General features: G+C 41.4%; 1 protein-coding gene across 2 annotated transcripts in view; it reads right to left on the bottom strand.

Annotated features, from left to right (window-relative positions):
- The window catches only part of LOC137629757 (leucine-rich repeat-containing protein 45-like), a 121907-nt gene extending 96967 nt beyond the window's left edge, over positions 1-24940 (bottom strand). For both annotated transcript variants that reach the window (XM_068361363.1, XM_068361364.1), the window contains exons 1-5: positions 24746-24940; positions 13344-13437; positions 11010-11176; positions 10622-10800; positions 7534-7662 (exon numbers count right to left, since the gene is read on the bottom strand). In XM_068361363.1, the coding sequence (XP_068217464.1) occupies positions 7534-7662; positions 10622-10800; positions 11010-11176; positions 13344-13437; positions 24746-24831 (655 nt within the window). In that variant the 5' untranslated portion in view covers positions 24832-24940. The remainder of the gene's footprint in view (positions 1-7533; positions 7663-10621; positions 10801-11009; positions 11177-13343; positions 13438-24745) is intronic.
- Between the last annotated feature and the right edge of the window lie 710 nt (positions 24941-25650).

Genomic DNA, 25650 nt, shown 5'->3' with positions numbered 1-25650 from the left:
GTTAATTAAGTTTACAGCGTATATGCTTAGAGTTTTTGACAGTTATATCATAACAAAACCCAAATATATAAAGGTACCTGGTAAGGAAGTTGACTTAGACGATTACTCTGCCTTATTAGTCTGTCTTCCTCACGAAGCCCAGCGATCCTCTTAGGATGCTGAAAGATTCCCAGGAGCTGAAGTATTAAGGGCTGCAACCCATACAACAGGACCTCATCAAACCCCTAATCTGGGCGCTCTCAAGAAATGACTTTGACCACCCGCCAAATCAACCAGGATGCGAAAGGCTTCTTAGCCTTCCGTACAACCCAAAAAAAAATATTAAAAACATTTCAAGAGACAGATTAAAAAGGATATTGGAATTAGGGTAATGTAGTGGTAGAACCCTCACCCACTACTGCACTCGCTGCAACGAATGGACCCAGTGTGTAGCAGTCCTCGTAAAGAGTCTGGACATCTTTTAAGTAAAATGACGCGAACACTGACTTGCTTCTCCAAAAAGTCGCGTCCATAATACTTTGCAGAGATTTATTTTGCTTGAAGGCCACGGAGGTTGCTATAGCTCTAACTTCGTGCGTCTTAACCTTAAGCAAACATCGGTCTTTCTCATTCAAGTGAGAATGAGCTTCTCGTATTAAAAATCTGATAAAATATGACAAAGCATTCTTTGACATAGGCAATGATGGTTTCTTAACTGAGCACCATAATGCCTCAGATTTACCTCGTAATGACTTAGTACGAGCTAAATACGAACTTAAGAGCTCTAACAGGACATAATACTCTTTCCAGTTCGTTGCCTACGATCTCTGATAAGCAAGGAATATCAAAAGATTTAGGCCAAGGACGAGAAGGCAGTTCATTTTTGGCCAGGAAACCAAGTTGAAGTGAACAAGTGGCTTTTTCTGTAGAAAAGCCGATGTTCTTACTGAAGGCATGAAGTTCACTGACCCTTTTAGCCGAAGCCAAGCACACTAGGAAAAGTGTCTTGAGGATGAGATCCTTCAGGGAGGCTGAATGTAATGGCTCAAACCTGTCTGACATGAGGAACCTTAGGACCACGTCTAAGTTCCATCCAGGAGTTGCCAAACGACGTTCCTTAGAGGTCTCGAAAGACTTAAGGAGATCTTGGAGATCTTTATTGTTGGAAAGATCTAAGCCTCTATGTCGAAAGACCGAAGCCAACATGCTCCTGTAGCCCTTAATCGTGGGAGCTGAAAGGGAGCGAACCTTTCTCAGATGTAAAAGAAAATCTGCGATTTGGGCTACAGAGGTACTGGACGAGGACACAGATGCTGACTTGCACCAGTCTCGAAAGACTTCCCACTTCGACTGGTATACTCTAATGGTAGAAGCTCTCCTCGCTCTTGCAATCGCACTGGCTGCCTCCTTCGAAAAGCCTCGAGCTCTTGAGAGTCTTTCGATAGTCTGAAGGAAGTCAGACGAAGAGCGGGGAGGCTTTGATGGACATTCTTTACGTGGGGCTGACGTAACAGATCTACCCTTAGAGGAAGACTTCTTGGAAAGTCTACCAGCCATTGAAGTACCTCGGTGAACCACTCTCTCGCGGGCCAGAGGGTAGCAACCAACGTCAACCTTGTCCCTTCGTGAGAGGCGAACTTCTGCAGTACCTTGTTGACTACAGTGGAACCTCTACATACGAATTTAATCCGTTCCAGAACCAACTTCGGATGTAGAAAATGTTCGGTTGTCGAAACGAATTTTCCCATAAGAATACATTGAAATAGGATTAATCCGTGGTTGAGCCCAAAAACCTATGATAACTTCTTAATAAACTACTACACATAATTTTCCCATGAGAATAATGAACACTAAATTAGATAATAGATATGTAAATAAGAAGAATTAGCAAAAAATGATAAATAAGAAACGGGTTTTTAGCGTTACTTTACCTTAGAAACTCCAGCGCAGGTGTTGTTAGTCTTGCTACGCAGAGAGGAGACGGACGGGCGGCGAGGAGGTAGAGAGGTTAACTACGATAAACGTACACTACCGTAACTTATTCTAACTTACACTAAGTGAACTTTAACATAACTTAGCTTTTTTTTTTATAATTTATATTTTTTTTTTACATTTTCTTTTTTTCTTTTTGATGATTAATTTTAATCACTTTCACTCTCTACACTTAAAATTGATTGAATTTTTTTCTCTTCACTCTTTGCTGTTTTCTTTGAACCACTTCCTTCCTCTTCATCACGAGTTCGCTTCGTAGTGTTTTTAAAGAAGCTATCGATAGAAAGTTGCTTGGTACAGCTTTTCAGAATGTTTCGAAAATAAGTTAGGGAAACATCATCAAACTGCGCAGCTACACGACAAACCTGCAATTTCTTTGGATGGTATTTGTCGATGAAGTCGACCACGTCTTGATATTTTCCTAACACCTCTTTTATTTGCGCGGAACTTATTGCAAGTTCACTCATACGGACGCCACGCTCATGCTTTTCAATAATTCCTTGCTTTACTTCTAAAGAAAGCATTCCCTTATTCCTTTTCTCACCACTACCACTACCACTTGCGAAACTAAGCCTTTTAGGACCCATGATTTTCGTAAAATACCGTAAAAGGATGAATGTAAAAAATCACGATTAAAACACAATTAATAGCAGAACGCACAGGGCACAACCACGTAAAGCCAACGAGAACAGAGGACTGACCCAAGCCACGCTAATTGAAGGTCCCTCCGAGGTTGAAGTGCTGCCTTCTATTGGCGGAAATAAAAAACACATCAGGCGCTATGAGCACCGACTACGCATATGAGTATTGTTTACTTCGGGTGTCGAAAAAAAAATTCGGGTGTAGAGTAGGAACGTGTTCGAATTGTACTTCGCGTGTCGAAAAATTCGGATACAACCGGTACGACGAAAATTGCTACTTCGTGTGTCGAAATAAAATTCGGGTTTAGAGTAAAAAATTTGCTCGAATTTTACTTCGGATGTTGGAAAATTCGGATGTAGATACGTTCGTGTGTAGAGGTTCCACTGTATCTTGAATGGTGGGAATGCATATAAGTCCAGAAGAGACCAATCCAGTAGAAACGGGTCTATGTGGATTGCTTCTGTATCTAGGACTGGAGAGCAATAGATTGGTAACCTTTTGGTCAACGAGGAGGCAAAGAGGTCTATGGTGGGTTGACCCCAAGTAGCCCAAAGACTCTTGCCCACGTCCTTGTGGAGGGTCCATTCCGTGGGTATCACCTGACCCCTCCGACTGAGACAGTCTGCCAAGACGTTCAAGTCCCCCTGGATGAATCTCGTCAACAGGGAGATGCCTCGATTTCTTGACCATAAGAGAAGGTCCCTTGCGATCTCGAGCAGCGTGAAGGAGTGCGTACCTCCTTGCTTGGAGATGTACGCCAAAGCTGTGGTGTTGTCTGAGTTGACCTCTACCACTTAGTTTCGAAGAAGCTTTCGAATATCATCAAGGCCAAGTGGACTGCTAATAGCTCCTTGCCGTTGATGTGCATGCTCTTCTGACTTGAGGTCCACAGACCCGAGCATTCCCGACCGTCCAGGGTCGCACCCCAACCCAAATCCGACGCGTCTGAGAACAACACGTGGTTTGGGTTCTTGACTGCTAGGGATAGTCCCTCTCTCAGACTGATATTGCTGTCCCACCATTTCAGGCATGCCTTTACTGGTTCGGAGACTGGGAATGATACCGTCTCTAACGTCTTGTCCTAGTTCCAGTGAGAGGCTAGATGGAACCGGAGAGGCAGAAGGTGTAGTCTCCCTAGTGAGACAAACTGCTCCAGGGATGAGAGTGTCCCTACGAGACTGTTCCAACTCCTGACTGAACAAACGTTTTCTTTTCAGCATTAGTTGGACTTCGAGCAGGGCTTGTTCTATTCGGGTGGCAGACGGAAAAGCCCGAAAAAACTGGACTGCGAATCTCCATCCCCAAATATAGAATAATCTGGGATGGGATCAGTTGGGACTTTTAGGTTGACCAAAAGTCCCAACTCCCTGGCCAGACTCAACGTCCAATGTAGATCCTGCAGACAGCGAAGACTGGACGATGCTCTGAGAAGCCAGTCGTCCAAGTACAGGGAGGCTCGGATCCCCGATAGATGGAGGGATTTTGCCACATTCCTCATGAGCCTCGTAAACACGAGAGGAGCAGGACTGGGGCCAAAGCACAGGGCTCGAAACTGGTACCCCACATTCCTGTAAACAAACCTCAGAAACGGTTGGGAATCCGGGTGTATAGGAATGTGGAAGTATGCCTCCTGAAGGTCGAGAGAGACCATCCAGTCGCCTTCCATTAATGCTGTCAAGACAGCCTGGTAGACTTCATCGTGAAGTTTGTCTTGACAATGAACACATTGAGCGCACTTGCCTCTTACGTACTCCTGCAGTGAACATGGCTGCCAGATCATTGGAGCCATCCCTGAGGGACTTGTTCCTGCAGAGAACGTGGCTGTCAGATCATTGGAGCCATCCCTGAAAGCCTTGTTTATGCATGACATAATTGTACAGCAAAACTTCAAACGCTCGAAAAAACTCCTAACAGGAGATGGTCTAGCTCTGAAGTCGACCATAAAATCTTGGAGCGTCTCATGGCCAGGCGCCAGGGAGAGTCTATGAGGTTTGAGAAGTCTATCTGGGCAGAGGCAGGAACTCCCAAGCCGAGAACTTCTCCCGTGTCATATCAGACTCTCGCTCTATAAGCCAGCTTAAAAGTAGGGAAAGCAAAGGTTGTCTCCCCCAAACTCCTCCTGGTGATAAACCAGTCGCCTAGCAAACGTAAAGCTCTCTTAGAAGAGCGAGAGAGCACTAGCTTATAAAACAACGGCTTCGAAGTAGCTAGGCCTAGTGTAAACTCTGACGTTTAGGCGAACGAGGAGCAGCAGTTACAAAAAGATCCGGACAAAGATCCTTAAAAATCAGCATGATTTATTTAAAGTCCATAGAGGGCTGAGCAGCTTTAGGCTCCTCTCTGTCTGACAGAGTCCTCAAGGGAATATCAGTAGGAGGGGGAACAGCAACTTCCTCATCTGAAGGAACCTTGTCCGACAATAGCCGAGTCTCAAGCAAGGGAGAGACCTGCCGTGGTGGCAATGCTTGACAAGCAGAGTCCACACGCAAAGGAGCAACAGTAGCAGTCAAGGACGCTATGTCATGTAACTGCTTAAAGGACTGACCAGCAACAACCAACAGGTGCGGGAGAACGCTCGACGTCAACTCGAGACTGCCTTGACTGCCTAGACTGAGCAGTCAAAACAACTCTTGACTGCGGTGCTTGACGCTCAACGTCAAAACAAGTCAACTTCGCTGGTTGGCGAACGTCCTGAACGTCAACAAGAGCATGCGGCAGCGGCTGAACGTCCACAAGCGGCTGAAAGTCAACATTGGACTGCATCGAGTGAGGCTCTACAAAACGTGACTGACGTGACTTTGTAACGTCAACGTCAACAGGACGAGCAAAGGTTCGTTTGGGCGGCTGACGGCCAGGATCTCGATCAGCTAAGCGGCGAGGATCATCGTGAACCTGCTCAGCAGAATAGTCCTCCATAAGAGAGGCAAGCTTATTCTGCATGTCTTGCCGTACAACCCATTTAGGATCAACGGGAATGGTTGCGGTAAGAGACGAGGGTAACGTCTGTGACTGCAAAACCTTGCCTACAAAAAGACTCTCGGAGCCTGTGTTACGCTTTTGTTTAGGCGGCGAGCAGTCTTCCGATGACTGCATAGGGTCAGAGCTGTCCTAATAGTTAAAACCAGGACGCTGGACCTGTCCTGAAAGGACTGACTTTCGCTTAAAGGGCCTCGAAACCTTGTTCCACGGTTTCTTATGCGAAAAGCCTTCGGATGACGAGGAGAAAATCGTCTCGCTCGTCTTATGGTAGGGGCGGTGTTGATGAGACACGCCTGAAACCATAGAGGGAACGTCTGTTCGCTGATCAAGTCCTCTCGAACCCATAAGTTGTACGACATTACTTCTCCCCTGGGCTTGGGAGCTTGCAAGAGGTCTCGGACTAGGCGAACGACAGGCACGAACAGACGAACCCTCGGTCGCAACACTGATAACACTTTGCGCAATTATCACTTCATCACTACGATTTTCTGTTTTGCACTTATTTCACTGAAATCAAATTTTTTTAAAACAATTCACATTAGGTATGAATAAAACTGATTTCTACCTGAAGCACGCAATTCTACCCTCATCAAAAGGTTATAATTGCGAAATCAGTCATATAATGTAAGCACATTAATACTAGCAAAAAACAGTAAACATATTTTAAGATAAAAAGATCAGTGGCTGGGAAGGAGACTAAACACTAGTTCATTCAAAACTACGTTTTCAATCTCTCACCGTACAGTGCCTTGGGACGAGAATAAAAACTAAAAACGTTTTATCCTTTCTCCCCGTACAGAGACTAGGGACGAGAGTAAAACTGACTCGAGAACAACGTTACTCGCTTGGGACGAGAATAAAGATCGGAACATTCTCTCTCCTCTCTCTCTCTCCGTCTCTATCTCTCTCTCTCTCTCTCTCTCTTGATTACGCACCGAAGAGAAGAGCCCACTTACCTTTCGTCAATAAACAGGTTATTTGACCAAAGGAAAAAACTGAAAGGTTTTTCAATTAAAAAGTTCCTTTAAAATAGTATTTAAAACATTTAAGCTTTGAAAGAAGAATGAACAAAACGTCAGAATCAATTTACTCTTTCTGCAAAGTGAAACCGTGATACTCTCTCTCTCTATCGTAACGATAGAGCGCAAACTGCGTAGCATAAATAAACTAAACGTTAGTTCATCTTTGAAACAGTACGAAGACTATTCAAAGAAAATCTTTCATAAAATATCTACTAAAAAATATTCATTTAATAAGTTTTAAATCATTTGCTCTGTAAAAGTTATTTACGATTGAAAGGGCTCAACATTGTTTAACTTCGGTTTCCAAGTTAGGACCGCCTACTCTCAGGAAAGGTCGCATATAAACAAATCATTAAAATTTATCTTGATGTTTATTATAAATGGAAAGCTAATCGAAGAGGCCTAATAAAGGCGGTTGAGATATAAAATATATAGAGGAAAATCTATAATTAATTTATAACGTGATAAGATAATTGCTAAAAGCCTAAAACACACTTCCGTACTAAGGGAAGGGTCGGCCATTTAAAAGTCAAAGAAAGTCCAAAAAACAATCCAAAGTCATCAAAAATTAAATCTATCCAAAAACGAGTTCAAGATTTAAGTTGAAGATAAAACACCTGCACTGCGAAAGCTCAAACCAAAAGGAAGTACTTCACCAAATATGTTGAGAAAACTCCAGGTTATACAGCGAGTATTGATACGTCTTGTCGTTAAGGCCGACAGAGAAAAAATTGGGTCTGTTTACATGTATATGCGGTATCTGGCCGATAGTTGGCGCTGGTGGGCACACCCGCAACCTTCATAGCGATCGCTCGCGAGTTTTTGTGTGTGTTTTCTGTCGAGCCGCTGGAGCAGCAGCTATTATATATTCACCGGCTAAGTTAAATATTTAAAAATTAAATTTTTACACAAGACTTACCTATTCTATTTATTATATCATTTGGAATGTTATTTCCAACAAGATTTAGTTTTGTCAGAATCTTATTGAATCGGAGGCTTTCAAGCAAGGCTTTCCCTCCAGTCCCACCAAGGCTATTCCATCTTATATCTAGGGGGGGAAATAAATGAACATTAAAAACCTTGTTACAGTTATGGTCATTAAATAAAATAAGCGATATCTTAATACAATAAAACACCTCTGTACAGGAAAGCAAATTACAATATATACATTAGAGAAGCACATATTGTACCATGAATATTTAATTCATGATTCAAATAACTAAACTTTGACTCATTTAAACCACAATGCTAACAAATACATTCAACACTTAGTCTAGCATCAGATTTCTTCATAAAATCAAGTTTCAGCACAAAATTTAGACATTTATTATTTGTTTATTCACTAAGAATTCTTCTTGTCTCTACTTGCAGAGACATCTAATCAAAAGTCAATCAGTTATGATTATGATTATATCATGAAAAGACTTACAATGTACAGGGTTACTGAATGATGTACAAGGTACTTATTTGCAGATACAAATGTTGGTACATAAACCATATGGGTGCACAAGTGATGAGTTATCATTCTAATAATAGAATGTACAAAAATTTCAGGTAATATAATTATCAAATAAATACATAACAACCAAAGCATAAGTACAGGTAAAACATAGTCAATAACAACAAATGATAGTGCAGACTCAAGCAAATAAAGAAAGCAAAGAATGAATATTTGTACCAGTTAAAAATTACATAAAAAATATAGGATACTAATCGGTGATATCATTTCCAAATCTAGATACAGCATTTCTAAGCTACATAAATTATCAATGATCACATAACAAGTAATATATGTACACAAGATAACAAGTGATACCAAATGCTGTGCAATAATGAAAAATAATTCTCTATAATGCTTCTTTCTCACCCAAATTATGACATGAAAGTTATTCATTCTAATGACAGTAACAATGTTATTACAACTCATTGCAAGGATAATGACCATTACATGGATTTCTAACAACAACAAATGCAGCCATCTCTAGTCCAATGCACGACAAAGGCCTCAGACATGTCCTTATTAATATCTGAGGTTTGGCCAGTTTTTATTTCTACAGTGGCCAGTGCAGATTGGTGATGGTGGGAAATCCAACCTAGTATGGTGGCCCTGACTAGTACAGCTTTCCTGATCATGGCGATAATCAAACCATTTCCCCATGTTAAGGTATCCCCACTCAGAAAGGGGGGTTTCAAACACCATAGGCTAATTCACAAAAAATAAAATATTCAAAAAAATGCAACAGCCAAATGGTTGTGCGAGCTCCATCCGCCATATTCTGTAACAGAATGAGGGGTAGCATAAACAATACCTCTACCACCTTATTGTACTGTGTTAGAGATCGGTCCTAACGTCCACCTACAACTGATAAACAGCGGTGGCTGTCATACCATGCTCACGATCAATTACCAACAACTAAAGGTACTGGCCAACGCATGAGCTCTGTACTGTATTGACAAGAAGCGGTAGAGCAAACAATACCCCATAGTAGACTAATGTATGGTGCTGGAGATCAGTTGAGGTAGGACCATTCACTTGCAACTGATGAAACAGCAGTGGCTGTAACACCAGGCTAAGGATTGCTAACTAATCCTAAAGGTACCAGTCTGAAGTGAAGGTGAGTTCCAGCTCGCACACCGGGGTAAAGAAGAATCTTCCATACCACGACAGGAACAAGAAAAGTGGGCATATTCACTCCCACCCTCCATTTGCCTACAGTGGTGATGTTTTGTTTGAACAGGACAGCTCACCTTTTCATAGTGCAACAGCGGTAACTGTAACACCGCATAACACTCCCTTGACTGACCAGTAAGGTGCCAGTTAGAGGGGAAGTATCATCACTCTCTACAGAAGGAGGAGAACAATCACAATAAATCCCCAGGAGCATTTAGAGCAAGGCCTTCTCACACAACTATCTTCATCGTCGTCCTCTTCTCGAAAAAGAAAAGTCCAACGAATCAAATGGAGGAGGAGGAGTAGATTAGTAGAGGAGGAATAGAGTGGGTGAACTCACCTCTCCCTTGCCAACCCTTCTTTCTTCCTTTAGAGGAGTTATGGTCTGGACAACAATTAATGACAGAACTCCCTATAAGAAAGAAACTACAAGAGCTTCCTCTGCTGCTACAGAAACCACTACATTGGGGCATTAGGAACACTCACTGACACTTCAACACAGGGATCACCATCCAGAGAACAGAGTCGGTGCACGGTGAGCCAACCAAAAGAAAAATTTTCATTATTCAGCATGCAGGCAGAGAAACTCAGTCCGAAATTGGTACAGTAACCATCTCCCAAAACCGTGAAATTACTATGAAGCAAGACAAGTTATGCTCTTGAGTTTATTGCCTTCCTGATCGAAAGAAGAACAATGCTCCGAAAAGGGCTTGCTCACAGACGTCTTTACAAAGTAACACAACACATGTGATTTCAAAGGTTTGTATCCTTATTGGAACAAAATTCTCTTCACATGTGCTTACCTTTAGTGCACTTCCACTTACAAGCAAAATTGCTCAAAAAAAAAAAAAAAAAAAAAACCATCACTTATCACAAATAAATATAAGAAAAGATCCAACAGACGAAAGAACGCTATGGTACGTCCATACTAATTGTAGACAAAGAACAAAAGTGGCTATTTTGTGACAGGTAGGTTGGTGGGGCATCAGCCTTGTGCCACCTATCATTAACCAACTACAGTATCTTGTTCACGATTCAATGGCTGTTCCAGCACTTCTGAAATCATATCCATATTTTAAAGAAAGATTGGTTATATACACATAGGAACAAACTGTATTTCATAACTTGGTCCTCATCAACCATTTATGACTGATAAATATAAAGTACAGTACTGTACTAAAAATCTAAATGATAGAGGCTAAAACACAGCATGCAGTAATTATGAATAATAAAAAAAGTAAACATTAAAGGCTGCCTCATCTCTTCAAGCAAAGCAATAATCTAAAGCAACTGCTATGCTGTGGATCAACACTACCTATTGAAAGTCAATTCATACCTAAGGAGAGGAGGCTTCTATTTCTCATTAAAGCCTGAGCTAGATTTGACGCTGCATCGGCTCCCAACTGGTTACTCCGTAAATCAAGGTATTGAAGGATTGAATTGCCACCAAGAGATTCACAAAAGGCAGCAAAACTATCAGGACACAGACCTAAATTATTCCATTCTAATGAGAGCCTGAAAAAAAATTACATAAAAGCTATAAAATTAAGTGAAAATGCAAAAGCTAGAAACAATAAAGCCAAAAAACTTGAGAAAGTCAAACTAATACATTACAGTTTGTTATTATCTCCAGATAACTGACCGTTCTTTCATGTTTTATACAGTACTGTACTGTACTTCCATAATACCTTTTTCTATTTGTATACACAACTAAGAAGACGAACCTAGTAATGGCAACATTGTGCTGCAACATCTTGGACAAGGCATTAGTGGTGCTGCCTTGAATATTATTTCCCTTGAGAGAAATTGTTTTTATGGAGGTATTTCCGCAAAGTCCCAAAAGGATCGATTTCATGCCATCTTCTTCAAGCAAACAGTCTTCAAAACTTCCCTGCAAAACAGAGGACCTTAATTCAAATCAAAGCTATGGACTTCATTTCACCCAACCTTATTGTATAAATGACAAACCCTGAATCATTCCTCAATTAATGTATATTTAAGGAAACCTCTAATAGCAGTTTTATCGATGGAAATAGAGTTTATGTAATGAGAGATTCATCATTGCCAATAAGGTGTCTTTCCAAACAATGTGAAGATATTTAGGAAACTCTTTCAGTTAATTAAGCATTGTAAAAATAATCCTGTAACAAAAAGGATGAATTACTTTTATAAAACTCTACTGATGTTCATATTGCTTTTGCTTGAAACTGATCTGTCTCCTTACAAAAAGCTTCAGGCAAAGACAGGTTTTTTTATCTAGTCTATGATATGAAATTTTATAACAATATGCTCACTAATAGCACAGATAGAAAGTCTTCCTCAAGCATTTCTCCTGATTTATAATGGTCAAAAGTTAACTTACTGAAGGGATCCCTAACGTAAAAAGTCAGTCTGTTCACCTAAGTGATAAGCTTATAGAAGAGAATTAACATCTAGTTTCCTATTCAAAAAATCATTTATTCAGCCTCTTTCAAACTATTAAAAACACAGTAGAGAAATACCCTTATTTACGCCGGTTCCGACTTTATGTACCTCACCTTAAATATTAAATACAAAAGGACTGTACCCCACATGGCAGCTTATTAATATAAGTACTGTACTGTATCTGGGTTTTGTATAACGACAGAAGGTTGTAAGTACTAAAATGTACTTTTTCATATTCATTATGTGTACTAAATAGGGAATTAATGTCCCTTCATACTGCGAAAATTGCACATACTGTACGTCAAAAATTATTGGTCTCTTAGTATTGATTAATGACTATAGGCGGGGTATTACAGTACTGTGCAGTGCATATCTGGTAAGCTATTGAACATGGTCAATCATGGTTTTTTACCCTACAAGAGGCCCTTGTCTGGTCAAAAAGGTCAGGCAATCTATCAGCAGCAAGTTTTTAGGGAGGTATAATTCAATTTAACTCTCCTTTTATATACACATCGTCCGAGCCAAAAGTGAAGTGAGACATTTCACCGGTGTGTGAGGGGGGGAGGGGTAGCAAGCTACCCCTCCCCCTACCCCTGCTAACTAGCGCGGGGTAGTAAACCCTCGTTAAAATCTAATGGCTCGTCAATTTCAGCTACGCCGAAAGTAAACCCTATGTAAATAGCGTGGTTTGTATTTCGGTTACGGAACAAACTAAACTTTACACAATTTAAAGCAGGAGAGAAAGAATAAAATTACCTCTAATTTAAAACATTTCTTAAAATATCTTGTCAAAAACAAAAGGTCATATATTGTATGAACACATGAATCCTACAGCGCCTGAAATATTTTAAGACCATTAGTAGGTTGGCCAGGACACCAGCCACCCATTGAGATACTACCGCTAGAAGAGTTATGGGGTCCGTTGACTGGCCGGACAGTAGTACATAGGATCCATCTCTCAGGTTACAGCTCATTTTTCTTTGCCTACACATTCATTGAATAGTCTGGCCTATTCTTTCCACATTCTCCTCTGTCCTCACACACCTGACAACACTGGGAATAACAAACATTTCTTCTTCTCTCAAGAGGTTAACTACTGCAATGTAATTGTTCAGGGGCTACTTTACTCTTGGTATGAGTAGAAGAGACTTTTTAGTAATGATAAGTTGCTCTTCTAGGAGTAGGACACTCCAAAATCAAACCATTGTTCTCTAGTCTTGGGTAGTGCCATAGTCTCTGAATAATGGCCTTCCAACATATTCGATTAGAGTTTTCTTGCTTGATGGTACACTCGGGCTGTTCTATCTTATTTCTCTTCCTCTTGTTTGTTTTGAAGTTTTTATAGTTTACATATAAAAGATCTAATTTAATGTTGTTGCTGTTCATAAAATATTTTATTTTGATTATTTATTACTTCTCTTGTAGCTTATTTATTTCCTTCTTTCCTTTCCTCACTGGGCTATTTTTCCCTGTTGGAGCCCTTGGGCTTATAGCATCTTGCTTTTCCAACTAGGGTCATAGCTTGGCTTATAATAATAATAATAATAATAATAATAATAATAATAATAATAATAATAATAATAATAATAATAATAATAATAATAATAATAATGATGATGATAATAATTACATACCTTGGTAAAGACTGTAGATGCCTGCATGATTTTCCCCAATACTGCACATGTCCCAATGGATAAAGTCTGGTTGGAAAAGTCTAAGATGTCTCCTCTAGAAAGAAAAGATCATTTGAAAATCAAAATGAAAAGAAATATTACAACAAATCCAAACAAAACAGTACTGTATTTTTAAACTAAAATCTATAATTTCCATACCTTAAAAAAGACAAGTATTTACCATAAGAGTCGACTAAAAGACGATACAACTTTTCGCCATTTTTTACCACTTTGTGGGACAGGTACCCTGCCACAAGAATTCATATCAATTATGTCAAGTGTAATACTATAATGCTCCTTATCTTTGGATTCGATTATTTTTTGTCTGGATTTCTTAGTTTGTTTCAGTGTAATTTTAAGTCCCAAGGTTACTAGGGTACAGTATGTCTTCCTTCGTTGTTTTTTCAAGATACAGTCTGAATTTAAAGACGAATAAGTTATAAGTGAACAGGGCCAATCCCCAATCTTTGTGTACTGCATTCCCTGCCAAGGATACAATCATTCTTTAACCCTTCATTGCCCTCAATGTGTACACCTTCATGAAAATGGGATGAATGAATATCTTGAATTAGCTTAGACTGTGTGAAAAGAAAGGCATTTCTAAGTGCAAGAAAAAACTTTAACTGGTCTAGCATTTCTGACAGTGGGTATATATATTTCAGAAAAATCTCTAACCACTTATACAAAAAGCCGTTCATGTAACCATTGCTATGAAAATAATTTTACGTGATAAATCTGGCTTTAGCTAATTTCTTATTCTATTATTCCTTTTCAGTGACATTTCAAATGATAAAGGGCAACTTTCTTTCCTTCAGTGATGATATACATGATGAAAATCCTCAAGTTGAGGTTACTTTTCACACACCTTTTCTTGCATTGTGAGTACGGGACAACAACATACATGTTTCTTCCTAACCTAACCTAACGTATGAAGCCATGCACTTACCCACCACATGGAAGAACGACCCTTCCTGTCAATCGCCCTCCCACAAGTACCTAAACTTACCTAGGAAGTCATGCCTTTAATCATTTGAGGGAAGACTGCCTCATCCCTCGCAATTGCCCAAGATAAACTTGGCTAACATGCCATGATCTTAATCTTAATACGTAAAAAGTATCTCAGATAAGGTTAAACCATGATAAATTTTATACAATACAAGCTATTTAGGCTAACCCAAACAACTAAGTTCTTAACTAGGAGCCTTAATTTCTTATAATCAAGTTTGTTTAGTGTATATTTACAATTTCACATCGTGTTAATTTGTCACTTTTTTTTATGTACACAATCTCATAGAAAATAGGAATTCCTTTCCATTTTCTATGGAATCCTTCCTAGCCATGGCCCTTATCAGCCACACTGAATCAAGTACGTAATAAATTACTGGTCTTTGCTATGACGTCGCTCCCTTCGCTCGCAATTTCCCATATCTTCTTCCTCCTCTGTTTTGGCAAGAGGTACACGTTTCACTACTAGTTTGGGTGACTACCTTGCTGTGATTTATATCTTTCCAATAAACAACAATATTATTGTTTTTTTTTTGGTCAATCCTTTAAATCTCAACACCATGAAAATGACCAAATATATATACTGTACAGTATATTGATCTAATGTACACAAATTATTAAAAGTCACTAAAATCTATACAGTATCTTCTGATTACAAAACTTGCTTCCTTCAGAGGGACAAATTCCACTTTTCTTTCACAGAAGACAAGCCATAGGGTGCTTCTCATTACCAATTTTGCAACAAGAAGTGCCTTTCCCTATAAAAATCAAGTCAATTCATTAAGGAGAAAACATTCACCATAAAAAGGAATTTGGGGTTTTTGAAGTTAGAGAACACATCTTCAGCTTTAAATAAACGAACTAAGTACCTCATGATAAGATATGCTGCTATCTTCATATCTTGAAAGAGAAGAACACACGTAGCTGCACTTGACTCAATGCTTGCATCATCTAGGTTGCACAGGACCGATGGAAAAGGTCTCCATGTTCTTGTGGGTTACGTCTTTGCAGGTAGTGGGCCGTGAAGGTCAATAGACGCTTCCGCATGCCCACTTAAAGTATCTGCGCCACAGAGTAGTTTCTTGAACCCCAGGGATGTAGCAACGCCACTGATGTTACGAGCTCTGGGTCTTAGGATGGAGGAGGGTCTAGATTGAGAGCAACCTCAATTGCCTTCCGATCCCAGAGGGGAAGGAAATCCTTGAGATCCTCCTCTTGACCTTCCCCGTGCTGGTCAACAGTGCCGACACATGCGGGTGAGCTGGTATCGTTCTTTTTAGGTAACCCTACAGACTCCTCACAGGGTAAAACCCCAGTTGATGGGTTTTCGGTTACCGTACGAAGACTCTTTATCCCAAATGGGCTGCACCTAGGGTACAGCATACTCGGATTTTGAGTCCAGGAAATCCACTCAGGGACGCCGCTGAGGATTACTTCTCCCCGCCGCCTAGAGTAGGAGACATCAGAAGATGGATCATACAACACACTAACTCTCTTGATCAAAGCCCAAGTGAGTAGAAAGGCCGTCTTCCATGTAAGGAAGCGATCTGCTGCCTGGCATAAAGGTTCGTAGAGAGGGGCTTTCAAGGACTGAAGGACCCGAACCGCGTTCCCAGGAGGAGGTCGAGATCCAACGGGGGACAAGTGATCTCAAACTTGTATAAGTAAAGGCATCGATGGGAAAGAATCCTCTTCCACGACATCAGTCACAAAGGACCGAACACTTCGCCTGGAAGACCGACGCTAAAGTGTCTGAGGTGCCTAGACATACTTTCCGCAATTCGTTGCAAAAGGCCTCTCTGAAAGAGGTGGTGTAGGATCGTCCCAGGCATGAAGTCGAACCAAAGCTACAGTTTAGGAAAGTGTTAGCATGTGGCTGCTTGGAAGATCTTGTCATGGAAGAAGATCCCTAAGAACTCCGTCAGAAGCTGCAGAAGGTCCGGGAACCATTCTGCGGGTTCCCATAGCGAAGCTATTGGAACTCCGTCAGGGGCTGCAGAAGGTCCGAGAACCACTTTGCGGGATGCCATAGCAAAGCTATTGGAGTCATTGATAAGATCTTGCTTATCCTGACTTGGCCGAGGACTTTTTCACCAGACCGAATGGGGGGAAAAAGCACACCTCTAGGCCGCCCCATCGATCTTGGAATACATCTTGTTTGAGGGCCTGGTGTTCCGGGACTGGGGAACGGTCGAGCGGGAGCCTGAAGTTCAAGGCCGCTGCGAGCATAACCATAGTCAGGGACCTCACAAAGTTAAGACTTTATTGGATACAAGATGATTCCAAGACACTAGGAGCTCACTATATGGGTAGTTTTGCAAGCACATTCCTGTACCAAGAATGAAGTGAGCGGATGGGGGCAACTAGTTGTCCTCTGTCCATCTGAGGCTTCATACTGCTAGATGGTTTTCTAAGAGAGGTGAATGCTGATACCTTTCTGAATCGGGACAACGGACAAAGATGGAATGGTGCGGCATATGCCAACACCCCCCTCTCTTTTGATGCATTAAAGAGAGCATCAGATCCAGAGGGAAGACGAGAAGACAGGCCTCTTTGCAGAAGCTCTCGTCTGCCATCCATCATCTGCGGATCGTCCAGCGGTGAGGGGGGGAGGTGCATACCAATAAACACATCTCGAGATGATGTCGAGACGTGTAACTATTTGCACGTTCTTGCAGTGAAGGGGAACAACCTGTCCTCCCTCCAACGGCTACTAATCCAGTGTGGTTGGCCGAATAAGACCGATACCAAACGGTAAACGAGTTAATCAGTACAGCTTATGTTATAAGAACGAATCTCCATGGACATCGCTTTCCGAACGCATCCAACCAAACGCAAGAGGGGATTGAGCCTATCTTCAATCTATTGTTGGATGGGTAAAAAGCATAAGTCTACTACGAAGTAGTAACACCAAACTGTGAGCATGACAAGCATACATACGTAGTTCAACTTAAAAGTCATGTCCGGAACTCGCTTGGAGAACGCTGAAAATGTTCGTAACGGAGGTTTCTCCTTCTTAGGACAAAATACGTTCGTACTTCTCCGTCTCCGATTGGTAAACTAGCATTTATATTAAATGTTCCCTACTAGGGAACAGATATGTTTATGAGAAGTTTCCAGACAGAGCCTTTGTAGGACAGTAAGACTTCCGATCAGGGGAAAGGGAAAAATGCCTAAAAGAAAGCAGAACGTAAATGCCGTATGTCTGGTAACAGGAAAGTAGCCAAGTAATGTACTGAATAACCTGGTTTCAGTAAGGGATATAATTATACAACTTAAAAGAACGAAGTCTAATTGCAAGATGTATATAGCCCTTATTGATAAAAAGATCGCTTGCATGCATATGTACTTGTCCATCTGTGCTAGCGCATGCGTATTCTCTGCCTCCAGGAAACGTTTGCAACGAATCCGGTTGCAGGAATAATGTATGTGCAATGAATCGCAACATTATTGCCCAGGGAATTTTTGATCGTTGAATAACAGTAATATTTTCTTGAATGAGAGTGCACAAATTCTCAAACAAAATATATACAGTAGTTATAGAAGCGATCATTTTTCCTTTAGTTTATCCCTCCTCTTTATGTGAGGGGCTAACCAGTGTTCATTACACAGAAACGGATGTCTGGCTACCTGTGGGCGTAAACGTAATGAAAAGTTGCCCACGCTGTTGCTATCGTTCTTTAGCGTCAGCCAAAACTGTTCCTTCGGGACTAATTGTTCGAGACAATAACCCTGTAAGGGTAGAATAGAAAGTCTCAGAAGTTTATCCTGTGAAACGGCAAGTCGTTGTAACCAGGGTACAATGACAGAAGAGGCTGACTCAATCAAACGGTGGAACCCGAGTTTACGACAACAACCTCCCGTTTTTGCCATGGCTAGAACTCCCGGGAAGGCTTACAGCCTTCATGAAGTTTTAACAACACCCATTGATGTTTTGTAAAACTTCTCAGGAACGAGTATCCCGAAAAGGATGAAGTCTCGTATGTGGGGGTTTGCTTCAAGAAGACCAGATATAATTGCCATTGGCCTCTTACCCGATAGAGTTGCCAACGAACACTTTCTCACGAGTGAGAAGACTATCGTCTAATTCAGGCAAGGTCTGCCAGGGGAAATGAACTGGAATGTAAAGAACTTTTCATTCCACTCTGATTTCCGTCTGTTAACCAAACCACTCGAAGCGGGAAGGTGGAGGGAAGATGGCAGTGGTTCGTTCAAAAACGGAAGGATTGGTGCTGGCGAAACCAGCCTAGCTGGCATAGCAATCAGCTGGGAGTGTAGAGTGACGTATTAAGTAACGCATTTGGAAGACCCATCCTATAGTGGGGGAGGTAGACCCTTTTTTAATTTTCTTTTTTTTTTTTTAAGAAAAAAATACTCGATCGTGGGAACCAAGAAATTCGGATGAGAACCAAGGGGTTCAGAATCTATTCGTGAATTCCTTCCTCATGACCCTAAAGGATGTTGTGACGAGAACCAGCAGGAATTCTGTCGCTGATTACTGATGGAATTTTCAGGAATCATGATACGTGAACCCACCGGGTTCACAAGACCAGAACCCAAAGGAACTGTGTCATAATTACCTTTAGAGAGTTGGAAACCCCTAGGCAGCAGGCATTCCTGCAGGTTTCAGCGCGTGCGCGAACACTTCGACGAGAGTCGGAAGACGCTCCGTCATAAGAGTAATACGCTTGCGCGCGCGCAAACACTTCGTGCAACTAGAGTTAAAAAAACTCGATTATAAGAGTTGTTCGCGCACTTCAACTGATTGCGCGTGCCTAGTTGTTTGCGGAAGCAGTGTTGGTTGCGTGCATAAGGTTGGTCGTGCGCGCCAATCCGATCGTACTTGCCAGATCGACTGTGCACGCAGCGTTAGCTGCGGGCATAAGGTTGGTCGAGCGTGCCACATCGGGCATGCGCGCCAATCCAATCATGCGTGCCAATCCGGTCGTGCACACCAATCCGGTCGTGCGCGCCAATCCGGTTGTGGGCGTCAATCCGATCGTGCTTGCCAGATCGGCTGTGCGCGCAGTGTTAGCTGCGGGCATAAGGTTGGTCGAGCGTGCCACATCGGCCATGCGCGCCAATCCGATCGTGCTTACCAGATCGGCTGTGCGCGCAGTGTTAGCTGCGGGCATAAGGTTGGTCGAGCGTGCCACATCGGCCATGCACGCCAATCCGGTCGTGCGCGCCGATCCGGTCGTGCCGAACGAGAGAGAAGTCCTCCCGAAGTAGGGCATCGCCTAAGGCAAGCTTTCTCCCAGCTCTATGGGTAAAAAGCATAGGTGTAATAATCTCTGTCGCGAACGATAGAGAAGTCCTCCCGAAGGAGGACATTGCCTAAGGCAAGCCTTCTCCCAGCTCTATGGGAAAAAAGCGTAGGTGTAATAAAATCTCTCTAGCGAGAGAGAGAGAGAGAGAGAGAGAGAGAGAGAAGTTCCCCTCGAAGGAGGAACATCAAGTTGAAGGTTGACAACGATTGCTACCTCGTAACGTGGGCAGCTCACGAGCTACCACATGGAGCGCAGGATAACGAACAGGGCGGCCGTAAGCCATCGGCCTTGAATTCTACGTCGCTTCTATTTATAGAAAAGAAAATAAAAGTTATGATCAATTACAATTCATGCTCCGCTGCACAACATGAGCTATTTGGGGAATAAGTCACCTTCCTTGTAAGATAATTCCTTGAAAGGGAGCTGAAATGTTATACACTTTAACTAGGTAATGAAACACACGTCATTGTTGAGAACCTGCCAACCATCAGCGCAGGGAAGGGCAGCAAGTTAGGATACGTTGTCAACAGAAATTAAAGTTACAAGTATCTAACAAAATAATTGTATATTTCCATCTAAACATACAGTATATACACGCATATATATGTATAAGATAAACGAAAACAAACCTAAGAGAAAAAGACAGAAAAACAATCAAGGCAAGTCTTTGCAGGAGAGAAAGGCAGCATGTCCGTCATCTACCAAGCCATGAAGTAAAGTGGTTACTCAGCTGAGAGGAGTGAGTGAGCAGTCTACCCCACCGCCCACCCGCTAACTAGCGAATGGGGTAGTTATCCCTCACTAAAATTATCATAGCTCGTTTTTCAGCTACGCCGAAAGTATACCCTATAAATAGCAGAGGGATAGTATCTACGCCGGAACAAACACATTTTAAAGGGTAAACAAACAAAAGAACATTACCTAACTGAGGTTCCCCACCTAACCTAACCTAGAAGCCATATCCTCAACTGTTTACCTAAAGGGGGCTACATCCCCCACATCAACCCTTAGACTACCATACTTTTAGCTTATTCTGTACCAACGAACTACAGGTAATATTTCAGTCAAGTCCAACCCAGCTCCATTACCACTTGCCAGTACATGGGATCTTAATGTTTTTCTTTTTTGACGAGCGAAGCGAGAGCACAATGGAACAAAAACCATTAGATGTCACTAATATTTCGATAGAATCTATTAGTTTCTGCTCCACCGTGCATAAGCGAACCCGCTTCGCTCGCAAAAAAAGAAAAACATCACCCATTACTCGGGAAAAAAGAAAAACGTCACACATTACTCGCAAAAAAAGAAAAACGTCACACATTACTCGCGATAAAAAGAAAAAGTCACACATTACTCACAAAAAAAGAAAAACGTCACACATTACTCGCGATAAAAAGAAAAACGTCACACATTACTCGCAAAAAAAGAAAAACGTCACACATTGCTTGCAAAAACGTCACACATTACTCAAGAAAAATTAAAAACGTTATACATTGCTCGCGAAAAAAAGAAAAACGTCAGACATTGCTCACGAAAAAAGAAAAACATCGCACATTGCTCACGAAAAAAGAAAAACATCGCACATTGCTCACGAAAAAAGAAAAACATCGCACATTGCTCACGAAAGAACATAATTGTCGCACATTGCTCATGAAAAAAGAAAAACATCGCACATTGCTCACGAAAAAAGAAAAACATCGCACATTGCTCACGAAAAAACATAATTGTCGCACATTGCTCATGAAAAAAGAAAAACGTCACACATTACTCGCGAAAAAGAAAAACGTCACACATTACTCGCAAAAAAAAAAAAAGTCACACATTACTCACAAAAAAAAAAAAGTCACACATTACTCGCGATAAAAAGAAAAACGTCACGTATTACGCGCGATAAAAAGAAAAACGCCACACATTACTCGCGAAAAAAGAAAAACGCCACACATTACTCGCGAAAAAAGAAAAACGCCACACATTACTCGCGAAAAAAGAAAAACGCCACACATTACGCGCGATAAAAAGAAAAACGCCACACATTACTCGCGAAAAAAGAAAAACGCCACACATTACTCGCGAAAAAAGAAAAACGTCACACATTGCTTGCAAAAACATCACACATTACTCAAGAAAAATTAAAAACGTCAGACATTGCTCGCAAAAAAAGAGAAACATCGCACATTGCTCACGAAAAAAGATAATTGTCGCACATTGCTCGCGAAAAAAGTAAACATCACACATTGCTCACTAAAAAAGAAAAGTCACACATTGCTCGCGAAAAGAAGAAAAACATCGCACATTGCTTGCGAAAAAAAAGTCCCACATTGCTCACGAAAAAAGAAATACGCCACACACTACTCGCGAAAAAAGAAAAAAGTCACACATTGCTTGAAAAAAAGAAAAACGTCGCACATTGCTCGCGAAAAAAAAAACGCCACACATTGCTCGCAAAAAAAGAAAAACGCCACACATTGCTCGCAAAAAAAGAAAAACGCCACACATTGCTCGCAAAAAAAGAAAACCGTCACACATTGCTCGCGAAAATAGAAAAACGTCACACATTACTCGCAAAAAAAAAGAAAACCGTTATACATTGCTTGCGAAAATAGAAAAACGACTCACATTACTCGCGAAAAAAAGAAAAATGTCACACATTTCTGGCGAAAAAAGAAAAACCTCGCACATTGCTCACGAAAAAAGAAAGACGTCGCACATTGCTTGCTAATAAAGAAAATCTTCGCACATTGCTCGTGAAAAAACATAAACGTCGCACATTGCTCGCGAAAAAAAAAAAACGTCGCAGATATCTCACGAAAAAAGAAAACCGTCGAAATTGCTGGCGAAAATTGAAACGCGTCAAGTTCCTACATACTGGCGAGCGGTAATGACGGTGTGGTGGGGCTCTACTGAGATATTACCTGAACTACATTCACTAGTTTTTATTCTATAAAAGATTGCAGTAGGCTTGAAAATAAGGTTATAATGGGGAAAAGTTGTATTGTATTACATATAATGGTTCAGCCGATCTCCAAACCCACGTACCATAACAAGTACCGTGTTTGAAACAAACTAGAGAAGTTTGCACCACAAAAAAAAAATAAACTTGAAAATAAATAAAACAAAATAGCCTAGTCTAACTTGTTGAATAAATACAAATCCCAAGTCGGTAAAGTTTTGGATTCAACCAAATTGGGAAATGTATTATATTAATATATTTTCCTAGTAAAGCACGTGATAACAAAACACTTCTTCTCAATACATTATTGTCGCTAATGCATACTTACAGAGAAAAAAAATATTTCAGGAATTGAAGGTCTTGACTTTTTCTAAGTTTAGTGTTTATCTTTCCATGGGCACGCAAGGTAGCTCTTGTTCGTTTGTATGTCTGTTTTCATCTTACTTGGCTCCGCCCCATTGCGCAATGTGACAATATTTACTTGAATGCGCATTTGCTCCTCCCACTAATGTCGCTCCTCCAATCAAAATACTACTGGGTTCTTTTCAAGGGTTATTATTGGACGATTCATTGGTCTCTCAGTCTTGTTTCAAGGATCTGTTTTTCGTGCAATATAACATTGTAAACGATACTCTTTTGTTTTTTTCCCTATTTCATTAGGGGAGAAACCCGTGATTGTCGTTTGTTTTCGGTTTTCAAAAGTTCCGGTTTCTATATTTTCATCACACGTCATTTTACTGTCATGGATCCTCCGGTACGGTTGTGTGAAATATGTCGTTATTCCTATTTTGATGTGATCGGCCGATTTCATGGGAATTATAATGGAACTCCTGAAGTAGTGAATCATTTTCTAAGGGAGCATTCCGTATTACCTTTAAGTGTCCAGTGTGGTAAATGTGATTCGCCTTTACATTTTCGTGAGGATAGACATGTGTGGTATTGTACCAAATCTGAACGTATTCCAGTACTTGATGATTCAGAAGAGGGTCAACCACAACCTTCCACATCTTCATCGTCATCTTCCGTTTAAGGTAAGAAGTGATTTAACAAAATATATATATATTAAAATTTACCCCTGGTTAAAGGGGGGGTCGCAGGGGAGGCGAAGCCCCCCCGGTAGGGGTAGAGGGCCCCTAGGTTAGATTAGGTGGGTTTGTTAGGTTCTGTGGTGCCCTGAAAATTACTATGTCCTTAAGGGGGGGTCGCAGGGGGGGCGAAGCCCCCCCCCGGTAGGGGTACAGGGCCCCTAGGTTAGGTTAGGTGGGTTTGTTAGGTTCTGTGGTGCCTTGAAAATTACTGTGGCCATAAGGGGGGGTCGCAGGGGGGGCGAAGCCCCCCCCCGGTAGGGGTACAGGGCCCCTAGGTTAGGTTAGGTGGGTTTGTTAGGTTCTGTGGTGCCCTGAAAATTACTGTGGCCTTAAGGGGGGGTCGCAGGGGGGGCGAAGCCCCCCCCGGTAGGGGTACAGGGCCCCTAGGTTAGGTTAGGTGGGTTTGTTAGGTTCTGTGGTGCCTTGAAAATTACTTTGGCCATAAGGGGGGGTCGCAGGGGGGTCGAAGCCCCCCCCCGGTAGGGGTACAGGGCCCCTAGGTTAGGTTAGGTGGGTTTGTTAGGTTCTGTGGTGCCCTGAAAATTACTGTGGCTTTAAGGGGGGGTCGCTGGGGGGCCCTACCCCCCTCCCCCCGGTAGGCCTAGTTAGGGGTATGGGGGAGGGGTGCTGGAACATTAATTATTCATTTATTGCAAATATCATTCAATGCCCCAACACCCTCCCCCCCCTTCCCCCACCCAAAACCCCGGTTCCCAAAGGGTGTCCCCCATAATTGGTGGGATGAACTAGGGTATACATAGTAAATCTCTAAATCGGTTGGTTTGCAGTCAAAATAAACGTTAAATTCATTGAAACCACATTATTTCTGATGCAACAAATATATTTTTATTGCATTTTTCCAAATTTGGCTGAAACTAAAAATTTACCCCCAAGTCTAATAAATATATAAACCTACAGTCTATGGAAAGAATTGACCAATCATACAGACTATGGCAAGTCATATACAGTACAGTCGCCTCTGCGACTACAGCACAGCATCAACACTCGTTGACCTGTAGTTATTTTAAGAAATAAATAGAGTTAACTCACTGTTTTAAAATATCTTTTACGCATTCTTGAACTTCGATGCTGTATTTCTTGCATAATTGTCCGTACAGTTCATCAGGTGAAGCCATCAACTACGTATGGTTAAGAGTTCATACCTACGCAAAACTTATTTGTTTACAAACAAACCACGATCCTCGTTTGTGATTGGTTGAGAAGGTTTGATGACGTAACAGATACGGTGCCAATTCAATGATATAGTAGGAAGATGCAAATTCACAGACACGAAGCCAGTTCATTGATACAATAGGAAGATGTAAATTCACAGACACGAAGCCAGTTTATTGATACAATAGGAAGATGTAAATTCACAGATACAAAGCCAATTCAATGATACAATAGGAAGATGTAAATTCACCTTTTTTACCAATCCTTCGATGTAACAAAAATGGTATATGGTTAAGCATGGATCATCTCATCTAATAAATGTATATTCAGAAATTTACCAATTAATTCAGTATATGAACATTCAATGCTTAGTTAGATTTGGTGAGGTACCAGCCACCCGTTGAGATACTACTGCAGAAGAGTTATTGGGTCATTCGACTGGCCAGACAGTACTACAATGGATCTACATTGGATCCTTATATTTCCTTTGGTTACACATACACCGAACAGTCTGGCCTATTCTTTACACATGCTCCTCTGTCCTCATACACCTGGCACATTGAGATTATCAAACAATTCTTATCATCTCAAGGGGTTAACTACTACACTGAAATTTCTCAGTGGATACTTTCCCCTTGGTAAAGGTAGAAGAGGATCTTTAGCTATGACAAGAAACTCTTCTAAGAGGATACTCCAAAATTAAACCATTGTTCTCTTGTCTTGGGTAGTGTCATGGCCTTTGTACCATGGCCTTCCGCTGTCTTGGGGTAGAGCTCTCTTGC

Source organism: Palaemon carinicauda, chromosome 37, assembly GCF_036898095.1.
Source record: "Palaemon carinicauda isolate YSFRI2023 chromosome 37, ASM3689809v2, whole genome shotgun sequence".
NCBI classification, from domain to species: Eukaryota; Metazoa; Arthropoda; class Malacostraca; order Decapoda; family Palaemonidae; genus Palaemon; species Palaemon carinicauda.
The sequence above is the reverse complement of the archived record's forward strand: the minus strand, read 5'-3'. Positions and strand labels throughout refer to the sequence as shown.